At 46.4% G+C, this 14419-nt stretch overlaps 1 protein-coding gene across 1 annotated transcript in view; it reads right to left on the reverse strand.

Annotated features, from left to right (window-relative positions):
• The window catches only part of WNK4 (WNK lysine deficient protein kinase 4), a 443184-nt gene that overhangs the window by 76465 nt on the left and 352300 nt on the right, over nucleotides 1-14419 (reverse strand). Inside the window, exons 9-12 of the mRNA XM_030220935.1 lie at nucleotides 12099-12226; nucleotides 8740-8816; nucleotides 4411-4552; nucleotides 3473-3589 (exon numbers count right to left, since the gene is read on the reverse strand). Coding sequence (XP_030076795.1) covers nucleotides 3473-3589; nucleotides 4411-4552; nucleotides 8740-8816; nucleotides 12099-12226 — 464 coding nt within the window. The remainder of the gene's footprint in view (nucleotides 1-3472; nucleotides 3590-4410; nucleotides 4553-8739; nucleotides 8817-12098; nucleotides 12227-14419) is intronic.

Here is a 14419-nt window from a genome sequence, read left to right on the forward strand (position 1 = left end):
CCCACTGTTCTTTTACATTAGTTTTGCTTTATTCAACTTAAGTTCAATTTTGAAAATTATGAGTCTGGTTATATATACTTCTTTTCCCTTGGTACTCTGATCTCATCCCATGGTTTTCAGTATCATCTTTACGCTGATGACTCCCAGATCTACCTCTCCACACCAAAAGTCTCAGCCGAAATCCAGGCCAAAGTATCAGCCTGCCTGGCTGACATTGCTGCCTGGATGTCTCAGCGCCATCTGAAACTAAACATGACCAAGACTGAGCTTCTTATCTTTCCCCCTAAACCAACCTCTCCTCCTCCCCCATTCTCTATTTCTGTGGATAACACTCTCATCCTTCCTGTCTCATCAGCTCGTAAACTTGGGGTCATCTTCGACTCCTCCCTCTCCTTCTCTGCACATATTCAGTAGACTGCTAAAACCTGCCGTTGCTTTCTCTATAATATCACCAAAATTCGCCCTTTCCTTTCTGAGCACACTACCAGAACCCTCATCCATGCTCTTATCACCTCTCACTTAGACTATTGCAACTTGCTTCTCACAGGTCTCCCCACTTAGCCATCTCTCTCCTCTTCAATCTGTTCAAAATTCTCCTGCATGACTAATATTCAGCCAGTGTCATTATGCTCATATTAGCCCTCTCCTCAAGTCACTTCACTGGTTTCCTATCCGTTTCCGCATACAGTTCAAACTCCTCTTATTGACCTATAAGTGCATTCACTCTGCAGCTCCTCAGTACCTCTCCACTCTCATCTCTCCCTACATTCCTCCCTGGGAACTCTGTTCGCTGGGTAAATCTCTCTTATCTGCACCCTTCTCCTCCACTGGTAACTCCAGACTCCGTTCCTTTTATCTTGCTGCACCATATGCCTGGAATAAACTTCCTGAGCCGGTTCGTCAAGCTCCATCTCTGGCTGTCTTCAAATCTAGGCTAAAAGCCCACCTTTTTGATGCTGCTTTTAACTCCTAACCCTTACTCACTTGTTCAGAACCCTTATTTTACCATCTTCACTTTAATATTCCCTTATCTCTTGTTTGTCTGTCCTAATTAGATTGTAAGCTCTGTCGAGCAGGGACTGTCTCTTCATGTTCAAGTGTACAGCGCTGCGTACATCTAGTAGCGCTTTAGAAATGGTAAGTAGTAGTAATCTCTGCAGCTGCTCAGTCTCGTATAACTGCCAACTTTGGCCAAGGTTTCGATTCCTGCTTCAGGGTCCGTGGCGTACTCTGCAAAAGAGCACACTTGTTAAGTACTCGTTTCCTTACCATAACTCACTTTCGCCACAAACTTTATCATAACACCTCACTTTGCTGCTCAGTCCTGTTCCCTTAGTCTGGTCAGAACTCAATATGGCGCGTGGTTTTTATAATACTGACGTCACACGCCTTCGACACAGTATCCTCCTATCGGTAGCCATAAAAAATGTAGACAGGGACACAATGCTCCACCTCTTAAAGATATAGCCTGTAAGCATTTATATTGTTCAAAAAAACTGGTTCCACTCTTTCCTCGAGTTCATCCCATCTGGATGAAGTGTCTGTAAGTGGTAAATCCACCTCTGTTCTTGCTGCAACAAGTTTTTTTATCCCCCCCTCTGATGTTAGACTTTTCTTGTTGTAGAACCACACACTGACCAAAAATGTTTCACCACTGTGCGAAGCTGTCAACTTTCAAAACACGTTAGCATTAAAAACAAATGGATAAGCACTTGCAACGACTGCATGAACAGCGTTTCAAAAGTTGGCAGCTTCGCACACAAGCAGAGCTGCGACTCCGTGTCCTCATCCAGAGTATTTTATTTGACCCCTGATGTAGGTGCTTGTATGCGTCGAAACACGGCCCGTGCTGGGTCCTTATTTCACTTATATTAATAAAGACTGTTGAATTCAAGTCTCCAGTGGTGAATCGTCTTTGGTCAGCCTCTACTTTTACCTGCTGTGATTCGTCAACGTAGAGGATTTCCCCTGTTTTGCAATTTGTAGAAGCAAAAAATAAAAAAGGTGGGAGAATAAGCCAGGCTATCCAAAGTTAGGAACCAAATTTTTAGAAAAACAAAGTTTATTAATCTTTAAACAAATAATGATAAAACAATAATACATTAAAATTATGAGTCTGGTTAAGTTGAATAAAGCAAAACTGAAGAACAGTGGGAGGTTTTTATGCCAGTGATGAGTGAGGGGGCTCCTTAAGGTTGACTAAATAGTTAACAGCAGAGTGACCCCAATACCTATTGAGGCTTTTCCTCCATTTTTATAAACATCACCACATTGAGAATTAATAGAAGGGATCAGAACGAGCTGATAAGTTAGAAACTAAAATTGAACAAAATGTAAAGCTTTGGTACAAACCTGTAAGTATATGATGCAAACTCCACTATTGTAACATAATCTACTTGGGTTTACCAAAATATCTATTAAGAAAAATTCAAACAGTTCAAAATGTGGCTTTAAGCCTAATATTCTCTCTACATAAAACAGATAGAATTATTCCCTACTTTATTAGGACTCATTGGTTGACTGTTGAGGCCAGGATATTTTTTTAAGTTGGGTTGTCTGACATGAAAAATTACATTTGGACAAGTTCCATTATATATGATCACTCTTGTGCATTATACATTGTTGAGTTATTTATATAACTTCCAGAAATCGGCATTATTCAATCTCCCGAGTCCTAAAGAAGCTTTTTAATTGTTTGTTTGATTTTCAATCTGCAAAAGTTTGGAAATTCTTACCAGACAATCTTAGAAATATTACTAACTATACCATGTTTAAGAAAGGTCTGAAGATGCTATTGTTTCAGATTTATGTGTCAAAGAAATAATCTGATTATAGTTACTTTTATGTTTTATCACTCTTATTATTATGTGATACTGCTTTAAGGTTTAAGTATTTTTTGTATTTACATTATGTAGCTTCCTAGACCATTCTGTTCTAGACTTGTTGTAATTCAATGTGAACTATATTCATGGGAAATGGTGGGCTACAAGTGAACTTATCATCTAGCACAGAAGTTGTCAGATCCAGTTCTTGAAGGCCACAATATGCATTCTATCAGCTACGTAAGTACATAAGTATTGCCATACTGGGACAGACCAAAGTTCCATCAAGCCCAACATCCTGTTTCTAACAGTGGCCAATCCAGGTCTCGAGTACCTGGGAAGATCCCAAAACAGCACAATACATTTTATGCTGCTTAATAAGTAGTGGAGTTTCCCCAAGTCCATTTTAATAATGATCTATAGACTTTTCCTTTAGGAAGACAGCCAAACCTTTTTTAAACCCTGCTAAGCTAACTGCTTTTACTACATTTTCTGTCATGCATATTCATTGTGGGAATATTGAACACCAGACTGGCTTGTGGACCTTGAGAACCAGATTTGGGGGACCCCTAATCTAGTCTAATAAATGAAGCAACTGCCTGGTACAGAAAGAGACCCCCCCACAGTATTTGAGAACCACCTCTACTCACCATCACAGCTGCAATGTCCTCAGGGTTATCCCCATCCAGGTCAAACTTGAAGGTCACCATTTTACTGTTGAAAGTTTGCAGCTGACACTCCACCACTCTGTCACTTTTATCTGAAATCTGAACACAGCAAACATATTTCAAAAATGGAGGGGAAAAAACTAGCTTTTTCCTTTCCAGAGAATGCCTCATTACACATATACACCAAACTCCCAAAGGACCATCCCTTGACTCTGATATTGAATTCATGTGATAGCCTTTCTCGGTAGGCCTAGATGAGGAGGACTTGATCCCAATTCCTGGAGGGAATGTTCCAGGACAAATCCTCCCCCCAGTACCTTTTAAGCCCTCCAGTTCTTCGCTGGCGGAGAGCAGTGACTCATACGTGCTACTCACGCCAGTCCTGAGCCTTCCCTCTGGACCCACAAAAAGTGAGTTTGAATTGGGAAAGGGGCCATCGGATTCAGTGTTGCAGCTTCAGAAATTGCTCTTTGGAAATCTAAAGCAGGAGTGTCCAAACTCAGCTCTTGCCTATTTGGGTTCTCAGGGTTTCCCCAATGAATATGTTAGAGATCTATCTGTATACAGTAGAGGCAGTGCATGCAAACAGATCTCATACATATTAGGGAAATCCTGAAAACCCGAAAGCTGCATGACATGTCCCTAACCTGTACAGGCCCCTCCCAGGTCTACACCCCCTTGAAGTTGTGCTTTCTGGAATTTGAGCGCACAACTCTAGAATACCAACTAGGTGTAGTAGCTTGCCTGGGTTGTGGCCCTTGAGGATCGGAGACACCCACTACAAATTTCCCTAGCTTACGTCAGATGCTGCCCATGTCAACCCAAGGGAAAAATGTTCATTTCCTGCAGTGCTCCGATAAAAACTCCCTCGTCAACTCAATAGGCCTAAGTTATACAGTTTCTCAACTTTCGATTCTTACGTTGATAATACGAAGTCTGGACCGTCCCCTGCGCCTAAGAATTTTCCCAGAGCTGCGTTTGACTGCTGGCTTCACGTTATGCTCCCCGGCAGAGAGCCCATCATAGCCATCACTGAGCCCAGAGGCGATATCTGAAGTATAACTGGGGAATGAAAGAGTGAGAAAAAGACAGTCAAATCAAAGAAGCAATGAGAGGACTATTATAACAGGTCGCCTATGTGTGAAGACCAAGCAGACGCCTATTTCAAGCCTAAAGACATTTATGGGCCGATGATCAGAAGCAAACGCAGGCGCTAGAGGCTATTAGCACTCGCGGCTCTGAACGCAAATGAATGCAAAAAGGCTCTTAGTGCAAGTAGCATGCAAATGCATTCTAAATGTATTCCTCCTCAATGATCAGCGAGCCAAACATTGGCATGCTGTCCGCGGCAAACTCTACGCCAGCTTGGAGCTGGTTCTAGGGTTTGCAGACCATTGGGGATGAAAGTTCAGCCATGTCCACCATGCATTTGCATGCTAGCAGGCCCCCCATTCCCCCCCCCATGCAGCAGCCCCCATCCTGCAGGAGCAAGAACCCTGCCCCCCCGTGATCCCTCAAATAGAGCACTGGTGGCCCAGTGGGCTGAAAATCAACCCCCCTCCCCAACCTGGTCATCCAGCGGCCCTCTTCCCCACCCCCTACTTTCATTGGAGGAGGGAGGTGACTTCCTCCTCTTCCACCGGCGACGCCTCGAAAATGGTAGCGCCCAGCCCTGTCGCACTGGGCGGGGCTTCACATCATATAAGGGAAGTTGTGTCGAGGGGGTTGGGGGGACTGAAGGTCTGCCAGACCTCCAGCCCATGTGTCGCTGGCTCGGGGTGGGGGTACTAGGCCACCAGGGCCATGCTGTTTGGGGTCTGATGGTCCCATGGACCTCCAGCCCTTGTGTTTGACAGCCCAGACCTTTCAAACAAGTGCGGGAGGATTGTTGCACTATAATAGCACACATACATTTGCATGCTATTATTTCTGATCATTGGGGCAGTAAAGCCTCGTGCTGTTGCAGTGCTATTTTTAGAGCGCTGTTTGGAACAGCGCAGGGTTTCGATCATCTGCCCATTAGGGAGTAATTCTGTTACAGGCACTGGGATGACGTGTACTAACCCGATTCTATAATGGCAGGTGTGTGCGTAGCTATCGTTGCTGAATCCTAGTGTAAGTCCACAATTGCGTACCTAACTTTAGGCGTCAGCTCTTACGCTAGCGCAAGGGCTAATGCAAATGCTCGAACCTAACTGGAGGGAGTCAGGCGCATAAATGTGGGGATTCTATAACCTGCAAGCTTAACTGTTTAACTGGCCCATTCCTCTCACAGGAACACACCCCCTTGAAGTTGTGCGCTCTGACTGTGCAACTTATAGGAAACTGACTATTAGCATACATTAAGGCTAATTGCAGCCTCTTAATGCTCATTAACACCAATTACTGGCTCTTTATTATGTGTGTCACTGACCTCACCGTGGGGCCCTTTTACAAAGGTGCGCTGAAAAATGGCACGTGGTAGTGTAGACGCGTGTTTTGGGTGTGTGCAGAATCATTTTTCAGCACACCGGTAAAAAAAAAACCTTTTTGTAAAATTTTTGCCGAAAATGGACGTGCAGCAAAATGAAAACTGCCGCATGTCCATTTTGGGTCTGAGACCTTACCGCCAGCCATTGACCTAGCGGTAAAATCTCATGCAGTAACCAGGCAGTAATGACCGCCGCGTGTCAAATGCCACTTGGCGCACGTCCGATAATACAATTTTTCAGACGTGCGTACTGGACACATGCCAAAAATGAAATTACTGCAAAAGCCACGCGGTAGCCGGGTGGTAACTCCATTTTGGCATGCGTTGGGCATGCATAGACGCTTACACGGCTTAGTAAAAGGGCCCATCTATAACTTGCATCTGGAAATTTGCATGCTGTTCTCAAAGTTGGGCCCAACTTTCTAGAATTTGGGGATAGGGGTCTCTGCATCTTTATAAAAGACTAAGGGCAGAATAGCAGAAAGTGGCGCTAGATTGAAGCCATGGACGGGCGTAAATGTTCACCCCTATTTTACAAACAATGCACAGAAATCACGAGTGCGCCTGTGTTCTGCCCAAGCTCTTGCGAAGCCAACACCTACAGAAGGTGATCTCTCCACAGGAGAAACGAAAGTCAACACCGACACACAGTGGATCCAAAAGAGAGTCCTCTCACAGCTGGAGGAGTAGCCTAGTGGTTAGTGCAGCGGACTTTGATCCTGGGAAACTGAGTTCAATTCCCACTGTGACTCCTTGTGACTCTGGGCAAGTCACTTAACCCTCCATTGCCCCAGGTACAAATAAATACCTGTATATACTATGTAAAACCACGGTATATCAAATCCCATTTCCAATATTCAACTCGGTTATCCCATTTGGTATACCGTGTTTGACAGAGAAGTTTGTGCGGAGATACATCGTATGCGATTTCTCAGGAAGCAGACAAATAACTATTGCTCATTTGTTCTGCCAGATTATTTTTGTATTGGAAATCAATAGACCCCTGACGCTGGCCTTTACGGCCGAAACACAAATCGTGTCGGGTTGTTTTTATTGATTCAAAATAAAAGACCTTGTTTAGGAAAACACCAGCTGTGAGAGGACTCTTTTTTGGATCCACTGTGTGTCGGTGCTGCCCAAGCTCCTGACCACACCCTACATGCGGGCCATGTAAAAGTGCACACAGTGGTATACCAAGGCAGGGGCGTACGTGTGGTCAGGACAGGCGGGGAGGAGGGGGGCTCCCATTTATGCACGCAACTTACAGAATACTGAAGGGAGGGGGTCCTCAAATCCAGTCCTCGAGGCCCAAAACCCAGCCCTGGTCTTCAGGATTTCAGCAATCAATTCACTGTTCCCACCGCGTGCAAACAGATCTGTGGCCTCGAGGACTGGATCTGAGGACCCCCCTGCTGTAAGGTATGCACATTCCTACCATGCTCAGATGCCCACACTTCCACTAACTCTATGACTAGTTAACTGAGGAGGTGTAAATTTTAGGTGAGTTGATACCAGGTGCCATTACAGCATAGGCTCCCTTCCATGCACGCTCGTGGCGCCTATATTGTATATTATCCCAGAGTTCCATTAATGGAGAGAGCGACATTGTGTAAATAAATACACAATAAAGTTATAAAGTTACGGCGTAAATATTCAAATGGCAGCGTGATTCCCAGATATTCAATGCCAGGCCATGTCCAAGCTTCAGCACTGACTATCCGGTTTATGCAGCGCCGGCTAGCACATGGCTGGCTAAGTCGACAGGAGTGTGTTCTATGTGCTGAATATCGGCACTTAACTGGCCAAGTGCCAACTCCACCTCTAAAATGCCCCCAAAATAGCCGGTTTTCATTTAGGTGCTAACCACAAATTTTCAACGGTGAGAAATGGTTAAGTGCCACTGAAAATTAGCGGCAGGGGTGGACTGAGAGTACTTTGGGTCCCCGGGCACTGAGACTAGACTACCCTGGGCCCCCCCCCACCATGCTGCTGCTGCTGCTGCCACCAATGCCCCACCCCTGCTGTGCTGCCTCCCTCCCACCCTGTTGCCGCTGTTTCCCCCCCCCCCCCCTCACCTTGAAGGGCCCTGGTGGTGTAGTGGCTGTGGCTTCTTCAGGGGCAGGAAATAAATCCCCTCTTTCCTGCCCACCCGCTGCCTCTACTTTGCCCAGTGTGGCGCCGTGTTTACAAAACGCCTGCCAGGACTTCCCACGGTAGCGTCGCCTCTCGCGAGACTACTGCGGGAGTCTCAGCAGCCATTTTGTAAACACAGCGGTGCAATCAGGGAGAATAGCTGCAGCGGCCACTAGACCACCAGGGCCTGTGGGGGCTGTAGTGTGCGGTGGTAGGCAACTGGGCAGAGTCTCTGGGATCTCGTGCACTGCCTGGAGAATCAGTCCATCCTGATTAGTGGATCGCCCCAAGCAAGCAACTTAACCTGTCAGTGGCCGTTTCTGGCTGGTTAAATTGTTTTTAATTTCAACCAGTGTATGTTTCTGCAAATACCTCTTTACCAGGGGTTCTCGGCGAAGTCTTCAGACCACACCAAGCTAGCCAGGTTTTCAGGACACCCACAAATGAATATGTATGAGAGAGATTTGCATACAACAGAGTTGGGGCTTGCAAATTATCTTATATGGATACCATGAAAACCAGATTGCCTTGATGTGTCCCAAGGACTAGGTTGAGAAGCTCTGCACTTTACAATGCTCCTACTCTTCATGACGCATTAAGAAAGAAGAAAAAGCTTCTCTGTAAGTGTACAGGGATGCTGATTTACCTGTCTACTGGGGACGACAGCTCACTGGTTGGTCCAGGCGAGGACAGATGCTCTGCCCGCAGACTGACAGCAAGACTCTGAGGAAACAGCAAATCAGGGGCCAAGTTAGACGAGTTGTGCGGCATGTCATACCCAGTGCTTTTTTTTTCTAGCAAAAAGGTGTCGGTACTCAAATGCAAGGCAGCCCTTCAGGGGTGGGGTGATCACTGAGGGACCCACCCCACAATAGCCAAAGCCCCCTGCAACCAGTCACAGAATCTAAGGCAGAATTGGTGTGTAGAGCCTGAGCTCTTTCATTAAAACTTGGGGTCCATGGGTCAATTTTAACAAACAATAGAAAAGGTGTCGGTACTCAGTACCCCCAAGTACCTCCTCAAAAAAAGCCCTGGTCGTACCTGATCCTTGCTAACAGCAAGTTGACTTGAAGAGGACTTGTAGCTACCCTACATTTCTTCTGCCTCCCCCACTCCCACTCCCCCTTTTCTGCCCCTCTGCATCTATGTATGGCACAATCAAGATTGTCCCTGTCACTAGGCAAATGAGGCATCTGCCTAGGGCAACAGATTTCTTTTTTTAGGGGGGGGGGGAGGGTAGCACATGGCCTCATGCAGCAAGACAGCAGAATTTGAAGGCTGCTCTCAGTGTGGTGCTGGAGCCTTTAAGTGCAGGCCTGTGCTCAACAGCTGCTATATCCCACCCCATACAACACTAAGTCTTGTCTGAATGGACAGGACTTAGCAGTGCCTGAACATGGTTCTGTTCTGGAAGGCTCCCTATTACAAAGGGGGGGGGCCTTCACTGAGAGGGGCATGGGTGGGCCCAGATGCATAGCCAGACTCACTATTTTGGGTGGGCCCAGAGGTAAATTGGATGGGCCCTTCCACGTGCATGTGCCAGCCCCCGCCCCCCCCCCCCCCCCGACACTACAAAACAAATATTTTCCCAGAGATATTTTTTTAAGAACACAGATTTTTTTCACCTATCCCACATCTCCTTCACGGCGAGACTACTGTGAGAGGTCGCACACGCCATTTTAAACTGTGGAGCTGCCACAGGCAGCAGCAAGGATAGAAGGTGGAAATGGGGAAATCGGAGGACATGCTGCTGGACATAGAGAAAAGTAAGGGCTGCGGGGATGGTGGTAGCGTGTGTGTGTGTGGGGGGGGGGGGGGGCCCAGAGTACTCTCAGTCTGCCCCTGCTAAAAACCATGGTACTTTTCCAGTGGCTGATTCTGCGTCACACTCGGAGTGACAGCTGATATTATATCTCCACAGAGAGGCTAATTCTACTACTACTACTTAACATTTCTAGAGCGCTACTAGGGTTACGCAGCGCTGTACAATTTAACAAAGAGAGACAGTCCCTGCTCAAACAGCTTACAATCTAATAGACAAGTGAACGGTCGGTCCGATAGGGGCAGTCAAATTGGGGCAGTCTGGATTCACTGAACGGTAAGGAGCTTATCAACCCTAATTTACTGATTTAAATTCCTGCTAAAATTTTGTATCAAAAGCATTTATTTGGAGTACTCTTTACTATATAAACTATTGTGCAAGATCATTCCCACCAGGGATTGTAAAATAAGCCCAGAAGGCCTATGGATGTTGGGGAGGGGGGCACTTGGGGGGGGGGGGGTGTCCAGGAGGAGGGGCAACTCCTGTTCAGGGAGAAGGGAGGGAGACAAATGGGACAAAGTACAAATTTTGCCTTCCACTAAAAACACATAGTCATTATTGGCCAAAATTGAAAACATGGCCAAAAATTAAAATAACCTTTCAGCAGAGACTAAAACCAGATAGAAAAAGGATTTGGGGCCAGTTTTGGTGCCGTAACCAAAATAAAAACAAAAGTTTGGTCAGCCTCTACCTGGCAGGATGAAGGAAAGAGGGGGAGATACTGGACATGGGGCAGGGGTTGAGATGTTGGGCACCTGAGGGAGAGGATGGGAGGGAGGTTAGAGGTAAAAAGGAGAAAAGATGATGATATTTTGTGGGGGGGGGGGGGGGGAAGGAATAAGATGGCAAGAGGAGATACTGAATATAGGTGGATAGGATAGGGAAGGGAAGTTGATGGACCACGGGGCCTTGAACTCCCTTCTCTGGAAGATACATAGCTAAAGTTTCACCGGGGGGGGGGGGGGGGGGTCATATATCCTTGAGGTGGCCTTGAGCACACCTACATTCTGCCATGGCTTCCGAAGCAAAACTGGTGACAGGACAGGCAAAACCTGCGCTAAAAAGCCTTTCCTTTTATCATGATCTTGTGTGAGGCAGGTTGCAGAAAGATGTGCCAGTTGGTCAGAGATTGTAACCCAATAACAAACAGAAGCATGAAAGCCAGAACAGGAGTAGTCAAAAAAAACCAGTTGCAGTGTATGACACTTTTGAAATTTCACAGGTTCCTTCTCCAGATGTGTGACATGTTGCCACATCTTTCCTTGGTTCTTTCAAAAGTTATCAAAAAACTCACATAGATCCTTCTTTTCAATTTGTTAAAACCCTGCTCTACACTTAGATTAAAGGAAACTGCTGACATTTGTTGGAGGCGTCGTCCACAATCTGAAGTAGAAGCTGAAAGTAGGATTCTGGACAATCCAAGTTCGTGCCTGCTCTCAATGGTGGGTCGCCCAAGCAGGAAGAGGCTGGAAAGCATGAATTTAGCAGGCTCTTATTTGTGGTGCCAAAATCAAAAGCTGTCGATGAAGAGTTGGCTTTGAAGCTTGTTTTTGGTGGCCTTTACCAACTAGTTCTGTGGAGACATTATGGGCCAGATTTTGTATATGGTGCTGAAAGTCAGGTGCCGGGAATTTACGCACAAAGCCCCTATTCTATAAAGGGCATTTTATCAGGTTGTGAGACCCCGGGTGAGGGTTATGGGGTGGCCCTGGGAATAAAAAATAAATGTTTTATTCATCTGAGCCCTGGGACCTGTTACCTCACATGCAACAATTTCTCTGGTTTAGTAACAGTCTTGAGTAGGCCTCTGGCTAGCAGGCCAAGCAGTCTGTGGCTGGTCCCGCTCCAAACACAGCCTGTTAGTTCTCAGGTCTCCTGAGAACTCATGGCCTGTAAGCCTTAACCAGCAGCTAAACATATTCTGCAAAGGCATAGGCTTGGGCTTCAGTTTCTCCTTCCCTGGGCCTCTTTACCCTCAATCTGGCCCTGTCTTTTAAACTACCAGGTATTGACTCCGCCCCTCCTGACTCATTTCCTCCCAGGGCAGGATCAGCGCTCTTAAGGTGGCCCAGGTTAGTTAGAGAGGGATTTTTCTTAAGAATGAGGAGCAGTGTTCTATAAACCCTGTCATACAGGTGTAAATAAGAATAAATAAATAAATAAATAAATAAATTGCAACTTACAGAGGGGAAAGGGATGCTGGCTGGGTTGTACGGTTCCTCCAGTGAGATGCTGCTGGAGTGTTTCTGAGAAACATCAGGCGAGTCCAAAAACCCTGAGGAGCTCACATATCCATCAGTCTCACAGTCAGCTGAAATATTAAAACAAACAGAGAAAACAGAACACTATTAAAAATACATGACTTGTTCCTCTGCAACTTTCCTGTGTACCTATATGCACTGACTCATGCACCATCGCATAAGGAAATAAGTTGGGTTTGAAAGACTCAATGAAATATTAACCAGCCCCCTCCTCATGCTTTGTTCTCGTATCCCATGACTAACCGATCTGTCCCGAGGGCCTGAAGTTTACAGAAGCTGATCAGGGGGCACCTTGAACCGGTTTCTGGCTATAGACAGGAAATCCCAAGAGAATTAGTCTATTGCTTTCCTCAAACTTCAACAATTTGGAACTAGAACGCAAAAACTCAAAATGCTGATATGTTGTGTCTATCAAGTGGTGACCTCAGAGGTCCTGGGGAAGCTGTAATAGAATCTGAAAAAGTTTGGCGCAGGATCAAAGATCTACTGTAATCTGGGTCTCAAAGCTTACAAACTGAGAAATGTACTTGGAGGCAGAACTGAAAGGAATCACCCGGTCTCTTTAGTTTGCCTTAGAAAGGAAAATCAGATGACCTTAAGCTGTTTCTTGTGAGCAGTTGAAGCAATGCTGCATTGTTCCAGCTTTGTAACTATGTAATCCAGTTTAACAATTGCCCAACCAGGCCAGTTTGACATATTTAATATGAAATTCATTTCCACATGAATGGTAAACAGGTGACAAGAAAGTACTGCTCAGCCTAGTAACATGCATATGATTCTGATGGGTCTGGACTGGGATTTTGGATTTAGGCCACACCTTTTCAGAAGTAGCTCAAGGTGAGTTACATTCGGGTACACTACACAAGTACATAAATATTGCCACACTGGGACAGACCAAAGGTCCATCAAGTCCAGCATCCTGTTTCCAACAGTGGCCAATTCAGGTCACAAATACCTGGCAAGATCCCCAAAAAGTTCAATACATTTTATGCTGCTTATCCCACTAGGTATTTCCTGGTAACCCACACTGAGCGGGCTTGGCTATTGATATTCGGCGTCACGTAATGAAGCAACGCCACTGAATATTGGCTTTAACCCTCTATGTGAAAAGCAGACAGTGCAGGAGCAGAGTCAGGAAGAAGCTGGGAGTTATATGGCTGCCGGCAATGTTCACTCTTGGTGCCGTATAGGCTGAATCTTTCTCTGTTCTCTCCTCCTTCCCCCCAACAAGTTCATTGCCCCATTTCCAACTACCCCCAATAACATCATTCCCCCTTCTGGAAATCCCTGCCAATACGATCATATCCCCTCCTAATTCCCCCAACAAGGTCATACCCCTTCCTGAACTTCCTCCCTCTTGAACTCCACCCAAACAATAACATTCCCCTCCCTAACTTCCCCCAAGATCATATTCTCTCCCAACCCCCTCCCCCAACATGAGCCAGGCCTCTTGCCGGATCACCCCCCACCATAAGTCCGGCCCCCTCCTGGACCCCCCAGCATGAGCCTGCCCCCCCCCTCGGACCTCCCCATAAGAAGCCCCCCTTCTAGAACCCATCATGAGAAGCCCCATTTTCAAGCCCCAGTAGGCCCCCAGAGCCTACCTTTGCATCCCTGGTAGTCTAGCGGGTAGGCTAGACAGGACTAAACCTCAATTGCTTTTGCCAACGGCATGCGGGGCAGCATAATCCTCTCCTCCAGGCTTCTCCTGCTGCCGCCACCTCCTGTACTCCCTCCAAGCAGTAAAAGGGGTGCACTGAGCAGTCATGCAGCTCTCAGCTCTGTCTGTCCCCTGCCCCGGAACAGGAAGTTGACGTCAGAGGGGGCAGGGGACCGGCAGAGCCGACAGACTCACGACTGCTCAGTATAAGGAGACATATCTTAGAAGTGCTCATGTTGTACAGCTGGGAGCTGGAATATATCGCTGCAGTGTGGACAGCAATAACTGGATAGACTAGATGGGCCAGCTTCAAGGCCGGCTCAACCATAGGCAAGACCAGGCGGTCACCAGGGCTGCAGCAAAAAGCAGCTACGGTCAAAGAAAAACAATAGGTTCTGAGAGCCAGACAAATGTAAAGAACCTTTAACCTTCATTTTATAGGATTTTTGTGTGATCATCATGATTGCTGAATTTAATTAGCAAAATCTTGCGGGGCCTGAAAGTTAATTGGGGTGGGGGTGTAAGGCTGGCCTGTTGGTCTTTTTCTGCCATGTAGTACTTGACTATCTAGTCCTGGTTTTGC

Source organism: Microcaecilia unicolor, chromosome 12, assembly GCF_901765095.1.
Source record: "Microcaecilia unicolor chromosome 12, aMicUni1.1, whole genome shotgun sequence".
NCBI lineage: Eukaryota > Metazoa > Chordata > Amphibia > Gymnophiona > Siphonopidae > Microcaecilia > Microcaecilia unicolor.